The 24,599-nt window shown below is 29.8% G+C and overlaps 1 protein-coding gene and 1 long non-coding RNA gene across 3 annotated transcripts in view; one reads left to right on the top strand and one right to left on the bottom strand.

Annotated features, from left to right (window-relative positions):
* Nucleotides 1-24,599, bottom strand: part of LOC129969508 (connectin-like) — an 82,543-nt gene that overhangs the window by 17,588 nt on the left and 40,356 nt on the right. For both annotated transcript variants that reach the window (XM_056084112.1, XM_056084113.1), the window contains exon 2: nt 13,205-14,192. In XM_056084112.1, the coding sequence (XP_055940087.1) occupies nt 13,205-14,186 (982 nt within the window). In that variant the 5' untranslated portion in view covers nt 14,187-14,192. The remainder of the gene's footprint in view (nt 1-13,204; nt 14,193-24,599) is intronic.
* Nucleotides 10,481-23,862, top strand: LOC129969509 (uncharacterized). Its single transcript, XR_008784524.1, has 3 exons — nt 10,481-10,539; nt 11,933-12,105; nt 23,777-23,862. It is a non-coding gene; the product is annotated as an uncharacterized LOC129969509 (long non-coding RNA).

Genomic DNA, 24,599 nt, shown 5'->3' with positions numbered 1-24,599 from the left:
GAATGAAGTCGTTTGTCAAAGGCGTTCAAGTGAGGAGGGAACGAGAGGTAAAAGCAAGAGAATGACGTCACTGATATGGCCAGTCGAGATCTAGATAGCCCTTAATTGGAGGCGCGGCCGGCAAGTTTAGCCATCAAGGGTACTTATTCACATCCTACGTTCAGTCTGCAGGGGATGAGCACGAACAAAAGCTTAATCTCTGTTTGCCAGTTAGTTGTTTCAGAGGAACAAACAAGAATTTCAAGGTTGGAGACGTTGGAGCACTTAAAAATTGATTTCGCATGACTTATTTGGTCTTGGTACGTAGGTGATATGGGTATATAAATTTCTACATCTGTATATATAAATATAATGCGGAAACTTGAGCTTTACATGTGGTAAAATTATTTCATTTTCAAAGCGATGGACAGAAAAAAAATTGTATACATATTAATAGGAAATTTTGAAATGGTTTTATCTTTAAGGAAAATAAATACTTGTGTGGTCCCATATTTTTTAATTTAAAAATTGTGTTCAATGCTTTCACAAATCAAAGCTTACTTTTTTAAAGAACGTTATTTTTTTTAAATTTGAAATGTTAATTACATTCTCAGAATTTTAGCTTACTATAATTCCAAGCACATTAAACAATAAAAGAAAATATTGAAGTTTTGTTAATCTCAAATATATAAGTTTTTTTCAAGTCATTCTTAAATCTTAAAATTCTGTTTAAAAAAGATATTTTGATTAAATTACAATAATACGATACAGATATTTAAATAGCAAAACTAATAGAAATAAATGAAATATTTAAAAAAAAACAGATCCAAAACATTTTTACCCCGAGACTTTGAAATCTAACAGTAAAATAGAAATAAAACGTATACCAAATATTTTTCCTCGCGAACTTTCCTTGGTGGCCAATTTTAAAATGAAAATTAAAAGTCATGTTGGAATATTATCTTCGGGAAGAAACCCCGATCATATTTATTACTAATGTAAAAATATACTAAAATCGCTTTCTATATTATATTCATTTCATTTTAAAGTATCAATCACACTAATTATAAGCCAATGATCAATTAACATATTCAAATAAACAAACAAATAATTTTTCTATAGAACTAATATTTCAGAAATACCAAACATATATTTTGTTTTAGAAAAATTGATAAACTCATCTATAGAAGTTCAATATTTTCCAAACATTATCTGTAATTACACATGCATAATAAATGCGAACACAGTATATACCATTTTTTTTCGACTTTTAAAAGATGAAAGACAAAATGAAAATGTAACACATTAAAAAACGTTATAAAAGATAAAAGTCTCGGGATTGTAACTAACGGAATAACCCTTTCATTACTGACTCAGCCTAACTAAAAGTGCAAATTCTATACTGGCGAAACATTTTTGTTTCAAACTAGGGATAAAAGAGTGATTACCAAGGATGTCCACGTCTTCCATCCTGCATCTATAGCCTGAAACAGAAACTGGCAAGCCAGTAAAGGATTTGCGCGGCCGGTTGAGCCGAGTTAGTAGCGAAAGAGTTAATCCGTCCCTATTATCGGTTTTGATTCAATCTTGTCGTTAATTGTCTCAATATGTAAAGCGCTAGTCACTTGTCTCAATATGTAAAGCGCTAGTCACATTAATTTATACATAATTTTGAAAGATACAATCTGGTAATTTTATTAGAACGGTAATAATCTGAACTATTAAAAAACAAACTTTATCTGCTTCAACAATATAAGATCAGGTCAGGTTTAACCCTCCAACTCCTTATCCCGCGATTTCCACGGATAAGCAATCAGTAAATTTTCTAGTGCATCCCGCGTTTTTCGCAGTTCAGAGTGATTATTTTTACAATTACAGATTTTTATAATATCATATTATTATCGTGCAACATATATTATCAGTTTCACTTTACTTGAAAAATATTTGGGCTTATTTGCAAACATCGCATCTAAATATTGATTTTTAAAAAATTACGCAATCAGAGGGTTAAGAATCCCTTGAGGTTCAAAGGATGGTATCATTTGGCGTTAAAGTAGCGTGCTCATCAATACATTTCTTCTCTTATCTTGGACTAGAGAATGATAGGGCCTAAATGGCAAGATAATTTGGATGCAAATGCCGGATGAATTTAAAAATAAAAAGCATAATTAAATTAAATCAAAATAATTAATTAATCTGGAATAAATGAATTTTAAGCATGAAGTATTTAAGTTTTTAAAAAATTTTATTAACAAATAATTTGGGTCAAAAAGGCGCAAGATAAATGGCGTTACAGCTTCTGTTAAGTATTTTTATTCCGCCGAACCAGAGCGGAAAAGTGTAAGCATAAAACCGAATTATTCATGAAAAGGTGAGCCGATTCCCGTGATAGAACTAGAGTGAAAAGAATCTTCAAGGTTTTGACGCATGGTGCCAAGGCCCATTTTGTTTGCTGGTTTCCACACATGTTCTCGTTAATAGACGGCCGTGCATTTCTTGGCACGTCGTAGTCCCGATTCGAAATGTCTGAATCAGATTAAGAATACAGGAAGTTCATGCAAAAGCAAGGTAATGGCAAACATTAATGAGAATTTGATTTCACGCACCGAAAATTCTATCACCTGCCAAGAATTTTACCAGTTGTTTCGCCCCCTTTTAAATTGGCAAGACAAAAACATCGCTTAGAGAAGGACAGCTAAAAATGTTTATAAAATTGAAATCGCCAGGAAGAGCTCTGGGGTAAAAACTAGCATAAATTTATAAATTAGAGATGAACGCGAATGTGAAACAGCGACATTTCTATTTAAATAATTTTACTTCATTTCGAAAAGATATGCATTTAAATAAATTCATCAAAAATTAAGTGTATTTGAAGATAGCATATAGATTTCCTTTATGATTAAAGAAAAAAATGGATTGGATTTATTTATTTTTTTTTATTTTGTAATCTTCAACTACTTGCTAAATATAGTTGTGTATCCAGTTTTGACTGGTAATCAATAAGAAAAATTTGAGTTAAATCTCACAGCTTGGTGTGTGTGTGTGTGTGTGTGTGTGTGTCTAAGATACTTATTTATTAAGATTGTTACCAGAAAATGCATTATTTATTTAAATATTTCTTCTATTTTTCTTCCGATTTTGAAAAATTATCACAAAAAAACTGCTTTCCATTTGAAGATATTTTTAATTTAAAAAAAATGTAGATTGAGCGTCATATGAACTAAATAAATATATGTTCACCAAACTGCAAGAATTACCTCAAGTACTTTACATAAAAGTAGACTTCAGGTTACTTTTTTTTAATTAACAACCATAATGACCGACTTCACTTTACAGTCAAGACTGAATAATAGAATATTTGATAATAAACAAAAATTTATAACTCAAAATGACAAAGCTAAAAGGACTTCTTTTAATAATATTAATAAGTTGAATGGGAGAAGTTTTAAATTAGAAATGTGATAAAACTGAATGAAGAAAAAAAATTTATTCCAAAAGTTTTGGTTTTTCTAAAAAAAAAAATTGTTAAATGATAATAAATAGTAAACCTCTTTCGTCGGATTGCATAATGTCAATATTTATTAGTACAATCGAATTCTGAAGAACGAAATGCATTTCTGAAAATGTGCTGAAAAGAATTCTATTTTTTAAAAGTAGATTTAGAAAAACAATTTGATCTACACGCTTTCTTAAAAATGTAAAAAAATATAAAACAGTATATTTTTAGTACATGGAGTGATGCCTTGAGAGCCTTGAAATTATAACAAAATATACAATTTTAAAGAAAATTCTTTCTCATGAAATTATCGATATCTTTCTCAACAAAAACTCATCGTTAAGGTTCCCATCGCTTCTTTTTTCTATCTCTTTACTTAATTTTTTTTCTTCGTGTCTCCTCCCATTGCAAGAGGGAATGTTTTATCCCAGGTGGGACATAACCTAGGGCTATCTAATTAAAGACACTGGAACGGTCAGGTCACGATTTCCAGATGTTCAACTAGGGGAGGAGACTCAACGCCTTTTTCACGCTTAGCCAAATGAGAAAACAACGCTTCCAGGAAGAAAAAAAATCCATAAAAAATATTCTACAATATTTTTTTTTCCTTCCTAATCATGAGATAGGCGTGTAAAATTACAGACTACAATTGCACAAGTGACACTTTTCATAATCAAGAGTAAGGTTTAATTATAGCTGTGAAGCATATTTTGATAAAGATAAGTAACAATTAAGAGTAGATTATGATTTTACTCAATCCTTGTCATTGTAAGCCGCTATCTGTATCTTGTAATTATTGCAAAAGAAAAATATTAACTAACCGAACCGAAACTGTGACCAGAAGCTGTCCATCCAATGCATATTGATGAGACGCATTTTATTAAATAATCTATTAACTGCGTGCCAAAGAATGAAAGCAATTACTCTCACAACTTTCCAACTATCAGTTAACCAAAGAACAAATTCAAACTGGTTTTTGAATTGCACAAAAATAGAAGAAAACGTGCACGTTCCTTTTTTTTCAAAGACCACACGTAAGACTTGAAGATACTCTACGAGATAATGATTCGACTCTGATGGGTTGAAATTAGAAGCAAAATTTATTGTAGTGCATGATTTTTCCTCGCCAAGTTCTTTTGAATTGGTAATTGCAGTTGGAGATAGTTAATTTTCAAAGATATATATCTTTTATTAAATACAATGGTGAAGCTCTTGTTGGTCGGCATTCATTTGTTGGCAAAAGTTCTTTATTTCATTTTAGCCTTGTAATGAAAGTGCAGGTTTTTAAAGTATTCTCTATTTGTGCAGATAATCTTTCCTATTTCTTGAAAATTCAAAATTTTGGTCTGACTGCTCAGCGCCAAACTGTTAAAAACAATGAAGATTTATAAAAGCTTTGTCAAGTTTGCGATAGTGTAGATGATGTACACCTGCAGCTATCTATAATGTGTACGAAATTAAGACTTGTAGAATTACTTGCGCCGAAGCCATTACATTTTGAAATCCACTCAGTTACTTGAAGGATAAAAATTAATATGAAGTGACAGCTTGGTTTAGATATTCATCATGATTTAACTATGATGTCACGTGGATACACACCTTTGAATGTAATTATGCAATATACAAATCAACTTCAAAGATCGCACTTCGCTAAATATTACAGAAAAAAAAATTCTTATATTCTATTTTTCCAAAACTAAATATTGTATTATGGGTAATTCGAGGTAATTTGGTTGATTTTTTTTTGACAAATGAAATATATTTAAACACAACTTTCAATTTTCAAAGAAATGAGAAAAACGATTACATAATTGCGACAAATTGCAACATCACAAAGCTTCCAAAGCATTGGCATGTAATAATTCTAAACCAGTATCTTATTAAATACAGACGAATTGCCAATTGTTTAAGTGAGTGAATTAAATGATGAAATTATAGCTAATTTTACGTTTTTAGATGAGTGACCAAATCCCTTAAAATTCCTCATGTCCATTTAGAAAAGTCTCTTGCAAAAGATGAAGAATTTTCCAAAATTGAGTAATTTCCCGTTTTTAAAATATCTAATGCATAAATTCATGAGCTTTTATGAAGCCCTTCAGTTAATATCATAGTATCACTAATAATTAATAAACATTTCCAATAATGAATTTGTATATTTCATGTCAAATTTAATCTATTAGGAAACTTTATTTGTCTTATATTTTAATTTGTATTAATACTTGTACACTACTAATTAAAGAAAAATTAATTAAATTCGAGTCAATTTTATAATTTTTAAAAATTATAACCATTTGGATCTATAAGCTAATCAAGTTTATTTCTACTTTTTTTATTTTATATTTAAGCCATCAAAATGCTAGCAAAACAGACCGATTCGGTTTTAAAAGAAAATTTCATGCATAACCATAGTTTTATTATAATGTGGAACTCATATGTGAGAATAACATAATCTGAACTTTTCGTACTCGCAAGTCTTTCTCTTTTAAAAAAAAAAAAAAAAAAAAAAACCCACCAAATAAATCACCCAACATCAGTCTTTTTTGCCGGAAGGCAGACAGACACATTTTGCCAGCCCATTTTGTGTAGGTAGAAGCAGCTGCTATTCAGCAAATTCTCGACCCTTGTGAAAGACACAACATAACCCAACAAACACATCACTATTTTAACAAACTTATCCATTTCAATTTTTCTTACTCTAAGAAGGCGAAAGGACTGAATCAAGCGACAAGCACAGGAAGAAAAAAAAAAAGTAAATTAACAATGTAGTTGACAATCTTATTAATACCCATCCCTCTTTGTCATAGCATTACAAATTACCAGAGCAGGTTTTTCTGAGAATTGTCATCAAGCAAAGATAATTTGCTTTCCATGGGACATGCCAGAGAAGTCATCACAAGGTTCCCAAGAAATGCTGTGCTGTAATGAATTCGATGCATTAACTTTCCTTCACTGGTGAAGCTGAACGCTTCGAGTTAACATAGCGCTTAATAGCATTTATTACACTCAAGACCTCCCAGGCAAGCGTTGCTTCTAAAACGAACCACACGTGTGTTCTTGTCTTTCATTACACGAAGACAGCAGCTGTTTTGTAAGCAGGACATGACACGAATTTTCCCAAAGATCTTGGAAACTCAGATTTCAATATGCAAGGATTCAACGATCACGTATTAACATTTCAGGTTACGTAATATTCCTTTTTCGAAAGAAAAAGTGGTTTGCCTTTTAATTTTAGCATATTACATAACGCTTTTAAAAAACGCTATATAATTAGATTTGTTACTGAAAAATATTTCTTAGTTCGAATGTTGTCGAGTTGTATACGAGTCCACAAATTCATGATCAAACTAAGTATTCCATTGTGATCCAAAACGTCGAAGTCTGGACATGGCAAGGTACAATGACGAATTTAGGAAAAATAGAGGCCAATAAGCTGTGAATACTATGAGTCACTTTAAAAAAAATTGACAATTTAATTTCAAATTTCAATGCAAGATGTTACCGATTCATTTATTTTAAGATGATTTTTTAATTTTAGAAATTTTGTAAAAATGCATAAGTTTTTGAATATTTATTATGACTCAAGACTGCGAGACTACGACTTTTGCATAAAATAATATTGAAATAGGCGCTTGTGCTTACATTGTATTACATAAAAGAAGATATAGGAGAGTTTCCTTACTACATTTGGTTAAGAAACAATATCATCCTAAGAATTAATAATTCATTTTGTATATTTAATTTTTTTGCTTGACAACAATGCAAATATTTTTAATGACCTGTCTGCGCTTCCATACAATGTTTCAGTATCCTCAAACGACCATTTTTCGACGATTCTATCTCAATAAGGGGTGACACGCAGAAGGATGTGCGCATTTCCGGAATTCACTTTATTATTAAAAGTAAACATATCCTTTCATATTTCCTCTTACACCTATTTTGTCCAATTAAATACATCCTAATGCATGCGTAAAAGCACGGTGGGTTTTAGAATCCGTAAGCAAACAAATCCGTTACTGTGATGCATGCATAAACAATCAGAATTTATTGATTTACTAAAGTTATATTCTATTTCTGAAGATGTATTTCGGAACTAACCTTGTAGCTTTTGGTTGTAGACAGATGACGAAGATATGAAATGGATCCGTGTTCTTCAATAATTAACACATAACATAAAAAGTTCCACTCATTTCTGAGAATGTGAGAATTCATAACATCAGATATTTAATGCATACTAGGATCACATAACACACGATACACATGCTATTCCGTAAAACCAATTTTTTCCTGAAACTGAAATTAATCCTTAAATGGCAGTTATAAAATACATTAAATCATTAATGGCAAACATAAATATAGAACTAAACATACAAAATCTATACTTATTTATCAAAAGTGTATAATAAATTCGGTAGTTTTCATTTCTAGTGCAAAATAATTTAAAAAAAAACAGTTGTATATTATGCTATTTCTTATCAAATTCAAGTCAAAAACTGAAAACGAAGAATCGTTCAAACAAATTGCTTTTAATAAGTCTATTTTGGCTATGAATTTTTATGAAGATAGTTTACCAAAAGGTATATGCGTTTTCATAACTTAGATGTATTATTTTCATTAAACCTTCAATGAATCGAAGTTTTTCCAATGTTTGCTATTTTTAAATGAAATATTTGATATGATCGACCCCATTATTCTATAACGGCTTATCTGAATCGATCAATCCCATCTCACCTTTCTATAATATACATAAACCCTATCTTTTCTATTGTGTTTATTTTACTCAGTTTTACTCATGTGGATAAATGGGATTTTGAAATCATTCTTAATTCGTTCCCGCTTATATCGAACTATTAATTCATTGGAAACAGCATAATTTATAATGAATTTTAATGTATCAGTGATTTTTAAGCTCTGAAGCAATTATACTTAACAATTTAACTTTCGAACAAATATAAAAGATAAATTCTTCGAACTGTTTTTATTTCTTACTTCAATAAGAAGTTAACAAAAAAAATACTGTAATCGCAAAAAAAAAAAAAAAAAAAAAAAAAAAAGCCATCGATATTTTATACTTTCGTGAGACCTAAAAAAATGTTTAGAATTAAGTCGAAATTTTTAATATCATACACGTTTCTAATTATTGTATTTATCTGAAATTATCGAACAAATAATACATTATATGTTTCCTGCAAATAAAGATAGAATCCTGTCATAGATTTCCACACAATTTAGGCTGCGTCATAGTTCTAAAATTTGTACATTCCCAATCACAATACTTTGTCTCAATATTTTCAAAATATAATTAACAATTAATAATTTTATTTAATCACATTTTATTGTCAGACAAGGCAGTAAAATTCAGAGAAAATATAATATATCATAATTATAAACATTATGAAATCTTAGAATCAAAATTAAATAATAGAAAAGAAAATACTTTATATTATTACAATTATAAGTCTCACTAACACAATTATAAGTGTTCTTTTTTTTATTCATTTTACCGCTTCCTACAGTATTTTAAGACTTCTATTTTCCTTCAGAATACGACAAGGGAGAAAGACGAAAATTCAATTTCAAATAAACATGGGCTTCCATCTGTGTAGAAAAACATGAAAAGTTATGCGAATGAAGAAATGCACTTAATTATTTTCTCTCTAAGACATCCTCGGAATGTAGGGACACTTTTCAAAATAATTCCCCAGAGTGACATTCAAGTGTAGGGTTGAAAGAGAACGATGATGAAAACAAATATAGAAAGCTTTGAAAAAAACATTTATAAATGAGATGTGCTGCAGTTGTAAATGAGACTGTTGAAGCGACAGAAAGAAAAAAAGAAAGGAAAAAATCCACACAAATTTAAAGAAGTCACTGACATTAAGGATAAAAAAATTCGTTGTTTTTAAAACTTTTAAAAATCCAAAAAAGTATTCAACTGGTTCCTTAATTTTTTTCATTGTCACAATTATTCTGGTGCTTTTAAATAAGTGGAAGGAAAAAAAATGAATATTTCACACGTAAACCCTAAGTTTTTACTCGTGTATTGAATTATAGAATTTGATTATTAAACATGTAATTGAGTAAAAAAAATTCAATTTATTTAAAAAATAAGGATCTTTGAACACCAGTAAGTGTTCAAGCTCACTTTCCTTTCTTAATTTGACTGAAAAAAAAATCCTCAAAAAAATATGCCATCCAAATTAGGAAATTAATTACATTAGTAAGTGAAATATTTTAAGAAAATTCTTAAAATATATTAAAATCATTTGATATCACCTTTTTATAGAACAATGTAGATGAACAAATAATGCTCACAGGCATTTATTTTCCATAGCGTATCAAAATATCTTTTTGCAGCTATTTAATATGCGCGTATTGAATCTTCAATGTTAAATTCTAATTGCATTTGTTCTAATCGTTGTTTTGTACAATTATTTGTACTAAATAGGTAAAAAAAAAACAATTTAAATCCTCACACTGTGTGCCAAAATATGGCATAAATGATACATTTAAATACATTCGTCTAATACGAAATTTTCCAGCATTAATGTATTTTCTTTTAAAAATGTGCTATACGGAGTTAATTTAGAAGACATTTTATTTCGTAATTACAACAAATAAAGAATACCCAAAAGCAAAATATAAGCTTTACTTGCTATATGCAAATTAACCTGCATCATTCTTAAAAAAAAAAAAAAAAATTTCACTTTGGACATTATACACAGATTCACACTGAATGAAATGCCATTTCTACTGTGCTATCTAAACGTTAGAGACGGACGAGCACATAACACAGTAGCAACGTTTACACGATCGGAAGAATAGTTATTGCAGATTTCCGCACTCCAAAATCATGCAGAGGACAATAAAAAAAGAAGTTTTTCACCTGCGCTAGATGTTGAAACAGCTGCGAAAAAAAAATTAGAACATAAAGCAGCAAAAGTGAAAAACAATTATTCATTAAACACATTCAGTATCGATAATCGAACATTTCTCCTTCCAAGACAGCACGAACACGCCAACGCGAAGACTGACTGAACAAACACAGGAGGCTGTATAAAGTCACGGTAAAATTCTTCTCATTTTTCTATACTTTTAAAAAAGTTCCGAATATAAATATTATATCGAATTGCAATATTTAATAAATTATATTATGTCCATTATCTGCATATAAATAATTGTTAAAAAATTGGTAGTCATAAAAATATTCTGACTAATATACTAAAGTGCACATTTTCCCTTTTTTTCCAATCCATTATGAAAAAGTTTTAAAAATATATAACATTTAGGGTACTGAATGAAATTATTCAACTGGTGTCACATTTTGCAGGTCTATGTAGTGCTTTCAATGTCAGATATTATATGGATGTCAGATATTATATCAAGGAACTTTAACATTTAAGCAAAAATATCAGGTACACAAAACCGATATAATCTATCAGTTACTCGATATCCTTTTTTTATTCAATTAAAATCAATTGATAACTTCTATGAACTGAATTATTTTCATTTGCTAACTGCATAATCAATCTAATTAATATAAAGTATCAAATTGATGCAACTTAATTCGCAACTCTACCTCGAGGACGCTAAGAGCATATGCGATACAAAATACGTTCAAATAGGAAAGAAAATTTTCCCTGTGTCTATCTAGGCAAAAACATAAATAGATTAGATTAGTTCAATTATATTAACTATAATTAAGTTCAGTTATATTAATTATTATATTTTAAATCAACACTAGGGCTATTTTGGTACGGACCTCGTGACTTTGAACCGCGGTCAGATGATGAGGACAAGACCTGAGCTGGTACCCCCCTCTCCACACCAAGCCACACCAGCGGGAGGACATTTGGCCCGGACAGATTTAACGTGCACCAACTTACAGTCGTTCTTCGGTGGAATCGGGTCTCGAACCTGAAACCCTCCGGTTCCGAAGCCGAGACCTTACCACCAGGTCACCGCGATCCAAAACATAAATAGAAAATAGATACATCAGTATAGAATGTATGAGTTTTTATAATATTCGCTAAAAATTGTTTAGAATTATGACTAAAAAATTATTTATTATATAATATTTAAGAGGAATGTTAATTTTTGAGCAATAATGTAGAAAATTTTAACCTTACCAAATGTATCAAAAGGTTGGCAGTTTAGTGCCAGAAAATTTATTGCTTCAAAAATATTATTGCCAATTTGAATACTAAGTATAATCTTTATATTTTTCCACAGAAAATATTATCAGCATTTATGTACTTTCAAACAGCACGGTTGATTATATTGTTATCAGACAATTTGATGAAAAAGAAACTCATTATTTCACCATCACATTTCGCTGCACTAAAATGCCAACTACTGCAACCAGAATCTATAATTTATAACAAATTTTTCCTCTTCAACTACTACGAAAGTAACAACCTACCAATAAATAATCCATTTTAGTTTCTATTTTTCTTTCAGTCAACTCGTATGTAGAAAACCCTGATCGCTATCGTCTCTGATTAATCTAGCTCCGTTTGATCTTTCCATGCCCCCTGGCTTCAATGTAAATAATAGCTTTGAGAAGTTGTGATGACAGTTATTGATGATTTACAAGCCTCATTTCTCGTCTCGATGATATTGAGAAAGTTCAGGTAAGAAATGGATTGTTCATCCAATCACCGATTCTATTCATCCCTACTTTTATGTAATATATTCGGAAAATTAGTTAAACATATGTAATCCGATATGTAAAGCTCATGGAAATATATTATTTCTGTTGTTTTCATCACAGAATATTTTTTTCACGTAGGAAATACTGCAAAGAAATTAAAATTTAAAAAATTGAAATCTGTTGTATTTTTATCGTATTAACTAAAATTACGATTCGAATCTGTCATAATTCAAGGCAAAAACATGAAATCCGTAAAAAATTCATGCATTTTATAAATTTTCTTTTGTTGTTGAATCAGAACAGCAGCACATTTTTGAAGCACAAGGTATTATCTAATTAGATTGTAAATGAATAAATAAATGATTAAAATACTAATTTGAAAGATATACGCGATTTATATTCAGATATTTCTAATACTTTAAAGTACATATCGAGGATTACTCTCCATACATACTATTTCGAAGCAAACAAATTTTTATTGTTGAAAATCCCGAAAATATCATGAAACAATTTGATTACTAGATTGCGGTGCATTCTGTACCATCTGCTATAGCAAGAAACATCATGAATTAATAAACCAAATTCATTATATCAAGTAATATATAAAAAGCTAAATATTTATATAGCAAATCACTTATTTTAAGATAAAATAGTAAAAAAATATATAAATACACAAAGCTTTTATTTTTACTGTATATTTTGTTAGTTTTCTTACTATTTAGCTTTAATTTAAAACTGAAATCTGGATCCGAAAGCTCGTACTTCAAAACTTTCTAAACATCACCTACCATTTAACACACGTGCTCTATGTCAAACTCTAAGTGTACACTTCTATTTTTGTTAAGTGTTCTCTGGAGCTGTGGTCTGTGTCAAAATAGGCATAAAAAATGCCGCAGATGTTCCACTAAATCATAATCCCATAAGCGTATGTAGTAAAAAAATTCAAAAAACTATATAAAGGATAAGACCTTGAATGGTAGCATAAAAGCAGTTATTACGGCATTACAAAAAGAATTATTCAATGCTTTATTTAAATATTTCAATCACTAAGATGAAACACTAAAAGAAAGTACTCTTACCTCTAAATGAAAAAGAGAAGTGTTGATCTTTAGCATTGGCCATATTTTCCACTACTTCATATTGTAACGTTTCCAGTTCATTGTTGTACATGTCCACAGATCTTAAACTTGGAAGTGGCTTGAAAATTTGATCCGGAAGTACTTTTATTTTATTCGAATTCAGCATCAAAATCTGAAGTTTCTCCAATCCTTGAAATGCATTTGGTGCGATATGACTAATTAAATTATCTTTCAAATCTATTTCCACAAGCTTGACCATAGAATGGAAGATCTTGTCATTCAAAATTCTTATTTGGTTTTTGTATAGATCTAACCGCTTGAGATACCGAAGCCCCCGGAACATATATTCAGTGAGGTCTGTAATTTGATTACCCCATAATTCTAATTCCTTTAAACTGTGCAAGTCACAAAAAGCGCAGGCTTCAACCCTGGATATATTATTCCGGTCCAAGAATAACTGCTCGAGGTCTGCCAAACCAGTCAAAGTTTCCGATAGAACTTCTTGCAGTAGATTTTCACTCAGTGACAATTTCTTCAGTTTCGGTAAATTTGAGATTGCATTTGGTTCCAGTTCTGTTATTTCACTACCATCTAGAACCAACTCTCGGAGTTCTTTCATATTGGATATAGCGTAGCTTTGGAGAACTCCTAAGTTTCCTTGCTGGATGGATAAACTTTTTAAAGTATTCATATGATTAAGGCTGTCAGTAGGAATATAATTTAGCCTCATTGGTAACATGGAATGCAATTTTAGACTGACAACATTTTCAACGTCGCCAAGAGATCCCCATACCTCATCGTGCCTGCTTATATTGTTGGTAACGAAACAAACTACAGTTGTCTCTCGGTACCTTGTATCACAAGTACAGAATATAGATGTTTGAGGTTCGTCACATATTCCACCTTCGTAGGCTTTACAAACCAACCATGTGAATGTGAAGAGGAGGCTTACAAGAAACTTCAAATGTCCATCGGAACCCATATTGATCTGAAACAAAAAAGAAAACGTGAATATAACATAACTAAACACATAACTAATATAACACTAAACATAAAAAGTAAACCAGCGGGAGTAGACCTTCAAAATTTTCTCGCGTATATCCTAATAAAGATTTCACACCAGAGAACACCTTGCATGGCATTGGCGTATAGTAGCTATGAAATATTAACCTTTGACGTGAATTTAGCATTTTTACTGCATCTATTGTGTTATCTTTGGCGAGTTTTTTGGCGATTAATCTCTGGCATGAGGTTACTAATATCCAAAAATCGAATCACTATATTAAATACGTTTTTCAGAATCGATTGAAACGAAAATTCATTAAAAAGCTTCTCTTGCAGTCACGAAATCCCATACAAAATTTAATATATTTAACTCCTTGTGTTTTTGAGTTATCGCGTTTATATGTTTCTGATAGTACAGACCGACAGACGGTCAAACCCTCATTGGTCTTGGCTCAAAATTTGTCAGAAAGTCTTCACTTCAGATGTTAAATGTGTATGCCGAATTTTATCCATCTAGCTCCTCCGTTTTGAAGTTATGTTAACTTATATTCGAACAGCAGGACAGATAGACTTCCGCTGAACGGATCTTGCCCAAAAGTTGATAGAAATCTACAAATTTGATAAAGACTATATTAAATTTCATTCGTCTTGCTCAATGTATTTTTAAGTTATCTTTGTCACAGACAGACGGACGGACGGACATTTTCCAAAAATGTGTTTTTTGAACTCAGGGGATCTAAAACGGGGAGATTTGTCAAAATCTCGAGTTTGAATTTTTTGACGTTTACTATACTTTCTCTTCTATACTATGTATGCGAGAAAGAAAAAAAGTAATTATTAATGTTTTTTTACACCGACTAGACGATAAGGAGGTGACAGTTACAGTCTGGAATGCCCCCAAAATTGTCTGGGTCGTTAAAATGATTAAAATCTACGAATGAAGAGATGTTTTTTTATGAGAGACCCGGATGAAAGGCATTTGATGGCTGAAATCCAGAAAAGTAAAAAACGGAGAAGTGTGGGATGAAAGCTTGACAGTTCGGAAAGATGTATGCATTTAATGTCTACGTTGAAAATGTTTTAACTTTTAATATTTTATAGAATATGTATGTAAAAAAAGGGGGATGCAAAAACCAATTAATAAGTGGTGCAGGTTTTTGTTACTAAGAAATTTCAACCATGAAGCCTTTTATTTCCAGTAAATCACTTTTACAAACTTAGTAACAAAATAACTAGTTTCACTCTTGGCACAGATTTCTTCCAGTAGAAATAGGCTTATGCTAATTATATCAAGTCGGTTAATAATATTGCCTTTATGCAGAACTATCTCTGTTGAAATCTTTGACAGATGTCCCATAATCATTAATCAGAAGATTCAAACAGTTTGTACTTTCCTGGAACAGAAAGATAAGAGTTGCTTATTGTATAATTATAAGCACAAATTTTGGTCATTGAATGATGGTAATTACTTTAAGCATCTACTCTTTGCATCCATTTCTACACAGCATTTGTTGCCAACATTGTTATCAGTTAATTTTATTAAAATGCATATAACAGATCAAATTGTTCTACACAAGATATTTCGGACTGAAGTTTTTCTTGTAACGAAAAAAAAATATCTTTAATTTTATTAAGTAGTTTATTTTATTTTAATTTTTGATTTATAAAAATAACAAAAAAGTTTGAAATAGTGAAAATTTCAGAATTAATATAACACAAATTTTATCTTTTATAGTCCGTATTGCAATTTTTACTCCATATCAGTTTTTAAAAATCGAGCCCTGGGAAATCTAAGAAAAAATATTACATACAGATGCATACAGCATGTATATAAAAAAAGATGAAAAATTTATAACGTCTTCGGTTTTCTAGTTCATACATTTATTAATATGTAATAAAAATTAACATTTTAAAATTAATAAAATAAAAAAATAAATTAAAAAATACAAAAAAAATCAAGAAAACTTTTAAACATTGTTTTTTCCATTTTCTGCGAACTTATTAAGGAACTTTTGTAGCATTCCTAGAATGTAGAGTAAATCCACGATACCACATAATCAAACTGCAGATCTGTTTTTCAAATTTTCATTTCTCATGTAAGTCTAATTTTTACCAATAAAAATTTTAGATTATGATTTTGAAGTTAATGAAATCAAAAAAGAAATCATAATCAGTGCTTCCAATCATCCCATAGTTCAGAAAATATTTTAGTTTTCTATTTGCAAGCTAAATAGTGAATTTTCAAACATTAGAATGTATCATTGTGTGACAAGCAATTAATTTTATCCTTTACGAAAGATGAGCAAACTTCCAGCTTAAAAATCATGAGATACATGTCTCATTACCTGATATTTTGTTTTAATTTTTGATATAAGCAGACAGGTCAAAATCGATTAGATTATGTGCATCCATACAAATTTAATAATCTGAATATAAAGTTTATACGTGTATGCAATTTATTTCTGGGAAAAAGCACTCAAACAAAACAGATATGCATAAGTTTATTAGATCATGATTCTTTAGTAAAGAATTACTGTTAAAAAGATCTAGATAAACACTGTCAAATATACCTTCTGCTTGTAAAGCTGAAACTATGATAAATAGCGACCCTATATTAATACTGCATCTTAATAGTTTTAAAAATTGTTAAAAAGCATTTCATTTTGTGTGTTAAAAAACATTAAAACATTAAATGAGTTAAAAAAATGTTTTTCCAAATTGCATCAGATATTTTGACTGGTCTTTTAGAATCCTTTAAATTAAAAATTAATTTCACATACTTATACTCCCTATTAGCAGAAGATATCGTACGATATATAATATAATATTGCAAGATATTTATAATGCTGTGTAATATTCAAAGATATCTTAACAATATTGCAAGTATCTTGAGCTATTAAGGAATGCAAAAACAAGAAACAATACGTTTTTAACTTTTTAATGCATAAAGTAATTATCTAGGATCTAAAAATCTTTAATTTTGAAGTAGAGACAAACGCTCTTGATTTTTAAAAAAATCAAAAATTTAAAAAATATTTTACAGTTTTTATAAATGAAGTTGTAAACTGTTTCTATTTATTACACTTCAATACTGTGATAAATACTTTTTGAAGTTATGTACACGTACTTCATCATAAAATGAAGAGGAACAGAACTATATTTTCAAGTCTTTTAGAATATATACACCCAAGAATATGCATCTTGTATGTAAATGCAATCTTGTTATTAAATTTTCCCTCAGATAGGAACGATGATTGAATAGCTTATATAAAACAAATCTAGAAAAAAAAATTGATTGATTTTTATTCTTATTATTTTTTTTAAGAATTTCTTAACTAAGTTATAGTTTAATGTTTTTCGTGGGTTTAATCAAAACACGAAATGCAAAGTTCACTTCGATTTTTGCAAAACCTTATTTCAAATGGAAGTCATTTACATGATTACTCAAGACTATTTCTGAAATAAAATTACAGCAATTGATATACATGAATAAAAGGACAGGAATTCAATGTAATAAACGTGATCGTAAACTTTCTAATAATCATATCTGATAGATCATAAATTTTTTAACAATCGGATACTATATTAATATTGTGAATACTTCATAGCAAACATTTACTTATAAATACTATTATTATAAGAATTAATTTTAATATTTGTTTCTTAGTTTTCGGTAAAAGTGTATTTATTTAGAAATATTCAAGAAGTATTACAAAATTAATACGACTGAATTATGAAAGAGCTATACATATAATTAAATATGTATCAAGAGTTATTAATATTACTATATTAATTAGTAGTTATAAATATTTTGTTTATAACTTAAAACATTATAATCAAAAATGCATTTCAAATCTGTTTACGAACCAATAAAATTAAATAATTGTGTATTGTTGAGATCTGACTTAAAAAAAAAAAACATTCTTACATGAGAGAAACATGAATTTTTACATGTTGCATCTTTTAGTTGTATTTGAAAAACTAAAAGATATCGTTTAAAGTTTAACTAAAAAAATTATAATTACTATAATTTGCAGCGCCTCCAACTTTATTATCGAAATAGTTAACCTTGACCTACAAATACTGTGACGACTGCCATGACTTCACCACACATCCCACCTTTCCTCCAATCCCAGCATTCTGGGAGAAATCTCAACGTGTTCAAACCCATCTCTTCCGTCACCTGAATCATTTTTTTCCAACCCTGACTTGCCGGGGTTGACACGACTTCTCTCGGAGAAGAAATTCATTCATGTGTCCAAATAAAACAACCCCGCCTTCAGTCTCGATTTGGCCTTTGTCCAAGAAAGAGTATCAAGATTCGGGATCCCGCTCAATAGGCCATGTGTCATGTTAATCCACAACTTCCTGCAGCCAAATATAAACCCCATGACACCTGATGGAATGAGTCATAGCCCAGGATCTTTTTATTGTATAAAACTCTTAGTGAAAGTCTGTCCTCTGTTGTTGAAATATATTCGCTACTTCAAAAGTGCCGAAAAGCGATAAATTTAATCTCTGTGTAAACGTGTGGGTTTTAGGCGTAACCGTTAAGAGATGGCAAATTAAATCCGCTTGGCGTGAAGTTAATATCCCAGAAGATTTTATATCAGGATTATCTACCTTCTCTTGGATGGACATGGATTAATTTCCGTTATTTATTTCAAAGCACCTACACATTTCTGCAACAAATGAAATCTTTTATGATTCTTTTATTCTCAGCTATTAGTGTAGGAGGCAAACTCATGGGTGAAATTAAAAACTGGCCTGAATATCTTTGAAAAGATCAAACTATGGCAACTCAACAATCAGTTACTAGGTTTTCTTTATACTTAATAGGGCAAAAAAGTATCTAATTATCTTTGTACAACCACCTAAGGATTTTGTCTTAATATCGGCCTCAAAATAATATTTCAAAACCGTGAACATTTAATAAAAAATTCCTGCTATGATATATACGCTATTAAAAAAAGAAAATATATATTTAAATGCATAAATATATTTATATGTAATTTTTGAAATTTTCAATATATATATATATATATATATATATATATATATATATATATATATATATATATATATAGAAGGTATGTATACGATATAGAAGGTCTGTAATTAAAATTAATGAAGAGAATAAAATTATATTTCATATGCAGACTGTCAGAGGCATGGGGAGATAAATTCAGAAAAAAATAGTAACAAGAATTACAGAAAGCAAAGAGTTTGGCACTGATGGAACGAAAACAGGTCACAATAAACAGAACAGAAAAAGATGCAAAATTTCAGTGATGTTCATTAATAGAAATAATTGATACATAATATAAAATTAAACATAAAATCCTATTGATCAACATTAGGATCCCCTGGCCCAACTGCAATATTTTCAATCCTTCCCTATACACAAGTAGATACTGCATCAGTAACTTCTGGTACATTTTTTTTAACTTGATTCATTTCCTCCAAGCTTTCGATAAAGTGCAAATGAAATTTGGTTTCATTCTGTTCATTAGTTTTATCTGTAGATGCTTGCGAACAGGGAATATTATTATAACTATGTCTTAACCGCTTTTATCATTGTTCTGTTTTAAAATGTTAAATTCTTCATTTTATGCGAGTTTACAGTTGTCAATAAACAAATTAATAATCTTCCAACTAATTCAATTTGATTACTAATGCTTATCGCTTCAATTATTTATACATTCTAAATTAGAAGTAAAGAATACTAGTACTTAAAGAGTAGTAGAGGGTTTTTTTTTTCTTTTTTTCTTTTCCGGAGTCTATTTTTTCCCTCATCATCCTAATATAATTTTTTATACATAAGTCGAAATAAAAATGCAAAAATATTTTCATTCATATAATAAATTGCAAGAATTGACTGTTGCAGAGCTCCTATACAATCCCAGTCGTTTCGGTACACAGTTGTAATCCTAAAATCTACTACAGTGATGATAGATACTATGATATTTTTATTGCTAAGTATACATATTAATATCACTATTACTATATAATAATATACAAATAATATTTTAAATCATAAAATAAGTATTACCCTATTTTAAATTAAAGCTAAGTGACTATAATAAGATAAATGTAAGAAAATGTAACATTTTGAAATAGTATCTATCAGAAGGAAAGTTAAAAAGCAAATGAATGTTAGCTTGCTCTTTATTAAAAAAAGAACAAAGGAAGTAAGAATTTTGCTCATCAAAAACAAATTATCAGTCGGAAATCTTTGATTATCTTAAAAAAAATTATCTTTTTTCTTGTGATTTTTTTTTATTGCTAACATCGATTTGAATGCAAAATTATTATCTGAAAATTATACCAGCCTCAAAATAAAAATATATTATGTTCTGATCTGTGTATAAATTCATCTTCTTATGCAATGTTTCATATGATTTCGTTTTTCAAACTCATATCCCACTTATTAAAAGAAATCGCAAGACAAATAGGCTTCTTTTTGAGATATAATTGCTTAATCAGCGACATTAAGCTAATTCATGTTTGTGTTCATCAATTGACTTATTATTCCCAGGACAATAAGCTCTCAATATGAAGTGCGACACAAAAGCGCAAACTATTTATGCTAATTAGATGTAGTCTTTGTTTTTCTGATAAAGAATAGTTTCATTAAATGATGTAATTAATAGTTCGAATTTAAGCATAACCACAAAATTTCGGGTTAACAACCTAAACCCTCTCGACTAATGAATCATCAAAATTAACGCACGATTTATTTCCTTTCTTTTAGCATCTCTTAACCATATGAAGTGCATCCTTACTAAAAAGGATGCATCCAAGAGTCAAGGACCTTAATATTTAACCAAAAGTGGAAATAATTACACCTTAAGAGTTTGTTCTCTCTTCCAGTCTGATTCTAAGAATTGCCTTTAATGGCGCTGGTGATGGCCAACGAACACGGTTAAATCGCTGGCAATTCTCCGTGAAATAGACCACACCGCGAGTCCAGTAGAACGGTGCAATTGAAAAAGGACATTTGATATCGCTGACAGATCTCCAGAAACGAGCATTTACGAATATTAAAAAGGAGAGCAGTTTAGTAGTCATTCAGAGCAATTTACAAAAAGGCTTATTCAGATGAAAGATATCTTTTTTTTTTTTTTTGCATTTATTCCATGTTATTTGATTCGTATGTTTATGAGAATAAGAGTATGAAAATGATATGATATTTGAGATAGAAAAAATTATTTTCATCAGAAATACTTTTACATTTCATTGAAATATAATTGTATTAATAATTAAAAGCACAAGAAACCTCGAAAATAACTGATGACAATACTTTAAAATCATTCCTTTAGTCAGGCCTTATAATATTTCAGTGTATCAGTGCGCCATTTAAAGTTGCATTAAGAAGATCTGGGGACAGACACTTTCATCTAATCGCAATTCAAAATGACATCCAATGGTATATTCACTCTACAAACTTCCCCACTATACCAACAAGAGAAAGTTTGAGCCTAATGAATTAAATGCAAAGTAAAATTGAGTACAGAAAAAAAAATTCTTAGTTAGGAATCTCTGATATGGACAATTTAATTCAATGCACTGCACCACTATTTATAATCCATATACTATTTTAATATTTTTAATTAATTGTAGATTTGGCATAAGAAAAAGAACATAGAATATAGCATAAGGTAAAAATACATTTAAATGTCAAATGACACATTAATGGTCCTTATGTCAGTGTGTCAGAAAATGACATAATCGTATATCTAACGCAATGACATCATTCATGAATTTAAAATTTAGAAATGGAACTTATTCACGAATGATGTCATTGCGAATGATGTCAGTGACAACATATCAATATTATTTTATTTTAAATACATGCACACATCTTATCTGACCATTCAGAAATATTATCTTAACAGCTATATATTTTCTCCAATGGCAACAAAATTAAAATTCTCAAGTCAATTCTATCAAAAGGGAAAATACCTATTACCGTGAGTATGGAAATAACTGGTGCAATTTTCAACGGAAATAACATTTAATTTATATTCTTTACGATTCATTATATAAATTACCATAAATGAAATAACATCCCTCCTTTAGTTGCAAAACAGTATCTTTTAATTCAAAAGAACACGTCTTTCTCCTTGTCTTCCGGAATTCCCAAGCAATCCCGTAAAAACCTGATTTCTCAAGCTAAGTCAATACCAGAAACATACGATTCATTTCATACACGTACCCCATATTTGGGCGGCATGGAAAATTCACTTCCGAGTTGGACAAGTTTAGGGACTATTAGCAAATATTTGTCGTATGATTCAGAGTATATGAGGCTATTTTCGAAGTGCAGCTCATCATTTACTCAGAATCAGTCATACTTGGTGCTTCCGGAAGTTCTCCAGCAAATGCGATGGATATTTTGGTTACTGTCTGTCATTATTAAGTGTTTAGGTGTTTTACGAGTGTCATTCTGTAATCTAATATCTGTCATTCAATGATAAGACTTCGTTAATATGACTAGACATGCCGGCTTTGCAGGAATTTTATTCAGAATTCGGAACTGCCCCTGCAAAGCCGGCATGTCTAGTCAGGGGCAGTTCCGAATTCTGAATGTTTATCCCAGATTTTCCTAATTTCACTTATAACGTAAATAGTATATATTAAAAACGCTAGATTTAATTTTAAAAAAATTAGATTTAAGGTAATTTGAAATTCCTAAATTCTGCAAAGTGTATAAAGATGATAAAATGATTTAGATAAGTCGGAATGAAATGTTTTCGACTCTTTGGCTAGGCTTAACAAAAAAGTTCTGAATTTCTGTTAGTGTCTTACTTTGGGCCAATCTTTATCAATGTATAGTTCCATGAAAAAGGATTAACTAACTTTAATTTTTTAAGAATTTAATTTATGGAGAATTCTTCCTAACTTTCTTGTACAAAGAATACTGTCACCTTTAAATGTGGATAAATCAACATGAAAAAAAAAAACAGTAAAAGAAAAGCTAAATACTTCTTAACATTATGTAGTTTAAAATAAATAAAAATTAACAAAAAAGCGAAATAATTATTTTTTGTCGGGGCTTCTCTATTTAAATATCCAAGAGGACTTTGCGCAATATCTCTGTACCTCTAACAATCCAGCGTCTCAGAGCGCGCATCAGGACTGAAATTCAAAAAATCTAGTAACTTTACAAAAATTAAATTTGTTTTTTTTTAATGCTACGGTTAATAACACCACTTGGTAAATTTAAGTATTTTGCCGGAACAAGCATTGCGCATTTTAAGGTTCATATTTTAATAAATTGATCAATTTAGTTTCACATTTTAACACATTTTTAACATGTTAGATGTTAGTTAGTCATTTTTATTTTATTAACTTTGTAAGAATGTATCAATTTTTATTTATCTATTATCGATCCAGATTTCCCGGAAATTATGGCTCTATAAAATATAAATGCAACAAAGGTTTATTAATAGTCTAATAACTAAAATGAACGCAACGAACTGCTTGAACCTAACCAATTATATTAGATCAAGTATTGATGTTATTCTAATACTTCATAATTCATGAAATTTACACTTTTTATAGACTTATTTATTTGGCAACTACGAAAAAGTGTTGGACCTGTTTGCCTGTCTCATAGTTTGGCGCCTTTGGTAGCAGTCTTGTTGGAGATCCATCACCATGAAACATCAATCGCATAACAAACACGCATGTCAATCATGATAGCACGTCACTGTCCGGCACTGTCATTCAGCAATAAAAGAAAGATGCACGATGGATTCCTAATTTAAATGTACAACCACAATTTGAACGGAAATACAGTTGTAATCACAAGATAACATTAATTTAAGAGCTGCGTTCAAGAGTTCTTACGCCTATATACCTGCGAAAGCACAAATTTACAGATGGCCAACCCTTACACATATTTGGTTCAAAACTTAATAAAATTCTACATTTTAAATGATCAATTAGTACATCAAATTTTTTTTTAAATTTAGGCCTTTGCGTTTTCTATGTCTCAAAGTATTTTTGAGTTATCGTGTTTATTGATTGACAGACATAAAGTCAAAAATGTTTTTCGAACTTAGAGAAGTTTGAAAGGTGAAGATCGTCAAAATCTTGAGTCCGATATATGAATACAATACTTTCTCTCTCCTTTGTATACAAGAAAATAATAAAAGGAACCAGAAAAAACAGACTGTAGTGCACTCAGATAATATGATAATCACCAAGCATGCTCAGTTATTCAATCTAGGAAGATATATCCATAAAATAAAGGAATAATATATACAGTTTTAAAATATGAATTCATCATATTCAGGCTTATGAAAACATAGAAAATCCGAGTGCCCCCAGAATATAGGTCTGGTTCGAATCTATGCCAGGATCAATCTCAATTCTAGGCACG

This window comes from Argiope bruennichi, chromosome 5 (assembly GCF_947563725.1).
Source record: "Argiope bruennichi chromosome 5, qqArgBrue1.1, whole genome shotgun sequence".
NCBI lineage: Eukaryota > Metazoa > Arthropoda > Arachnida > Araneae > Araneidae > Argiope > Argiope bruennichi.
This window is presented reverse-complemented; position numbering and strand designations above follow the sequence as displayed.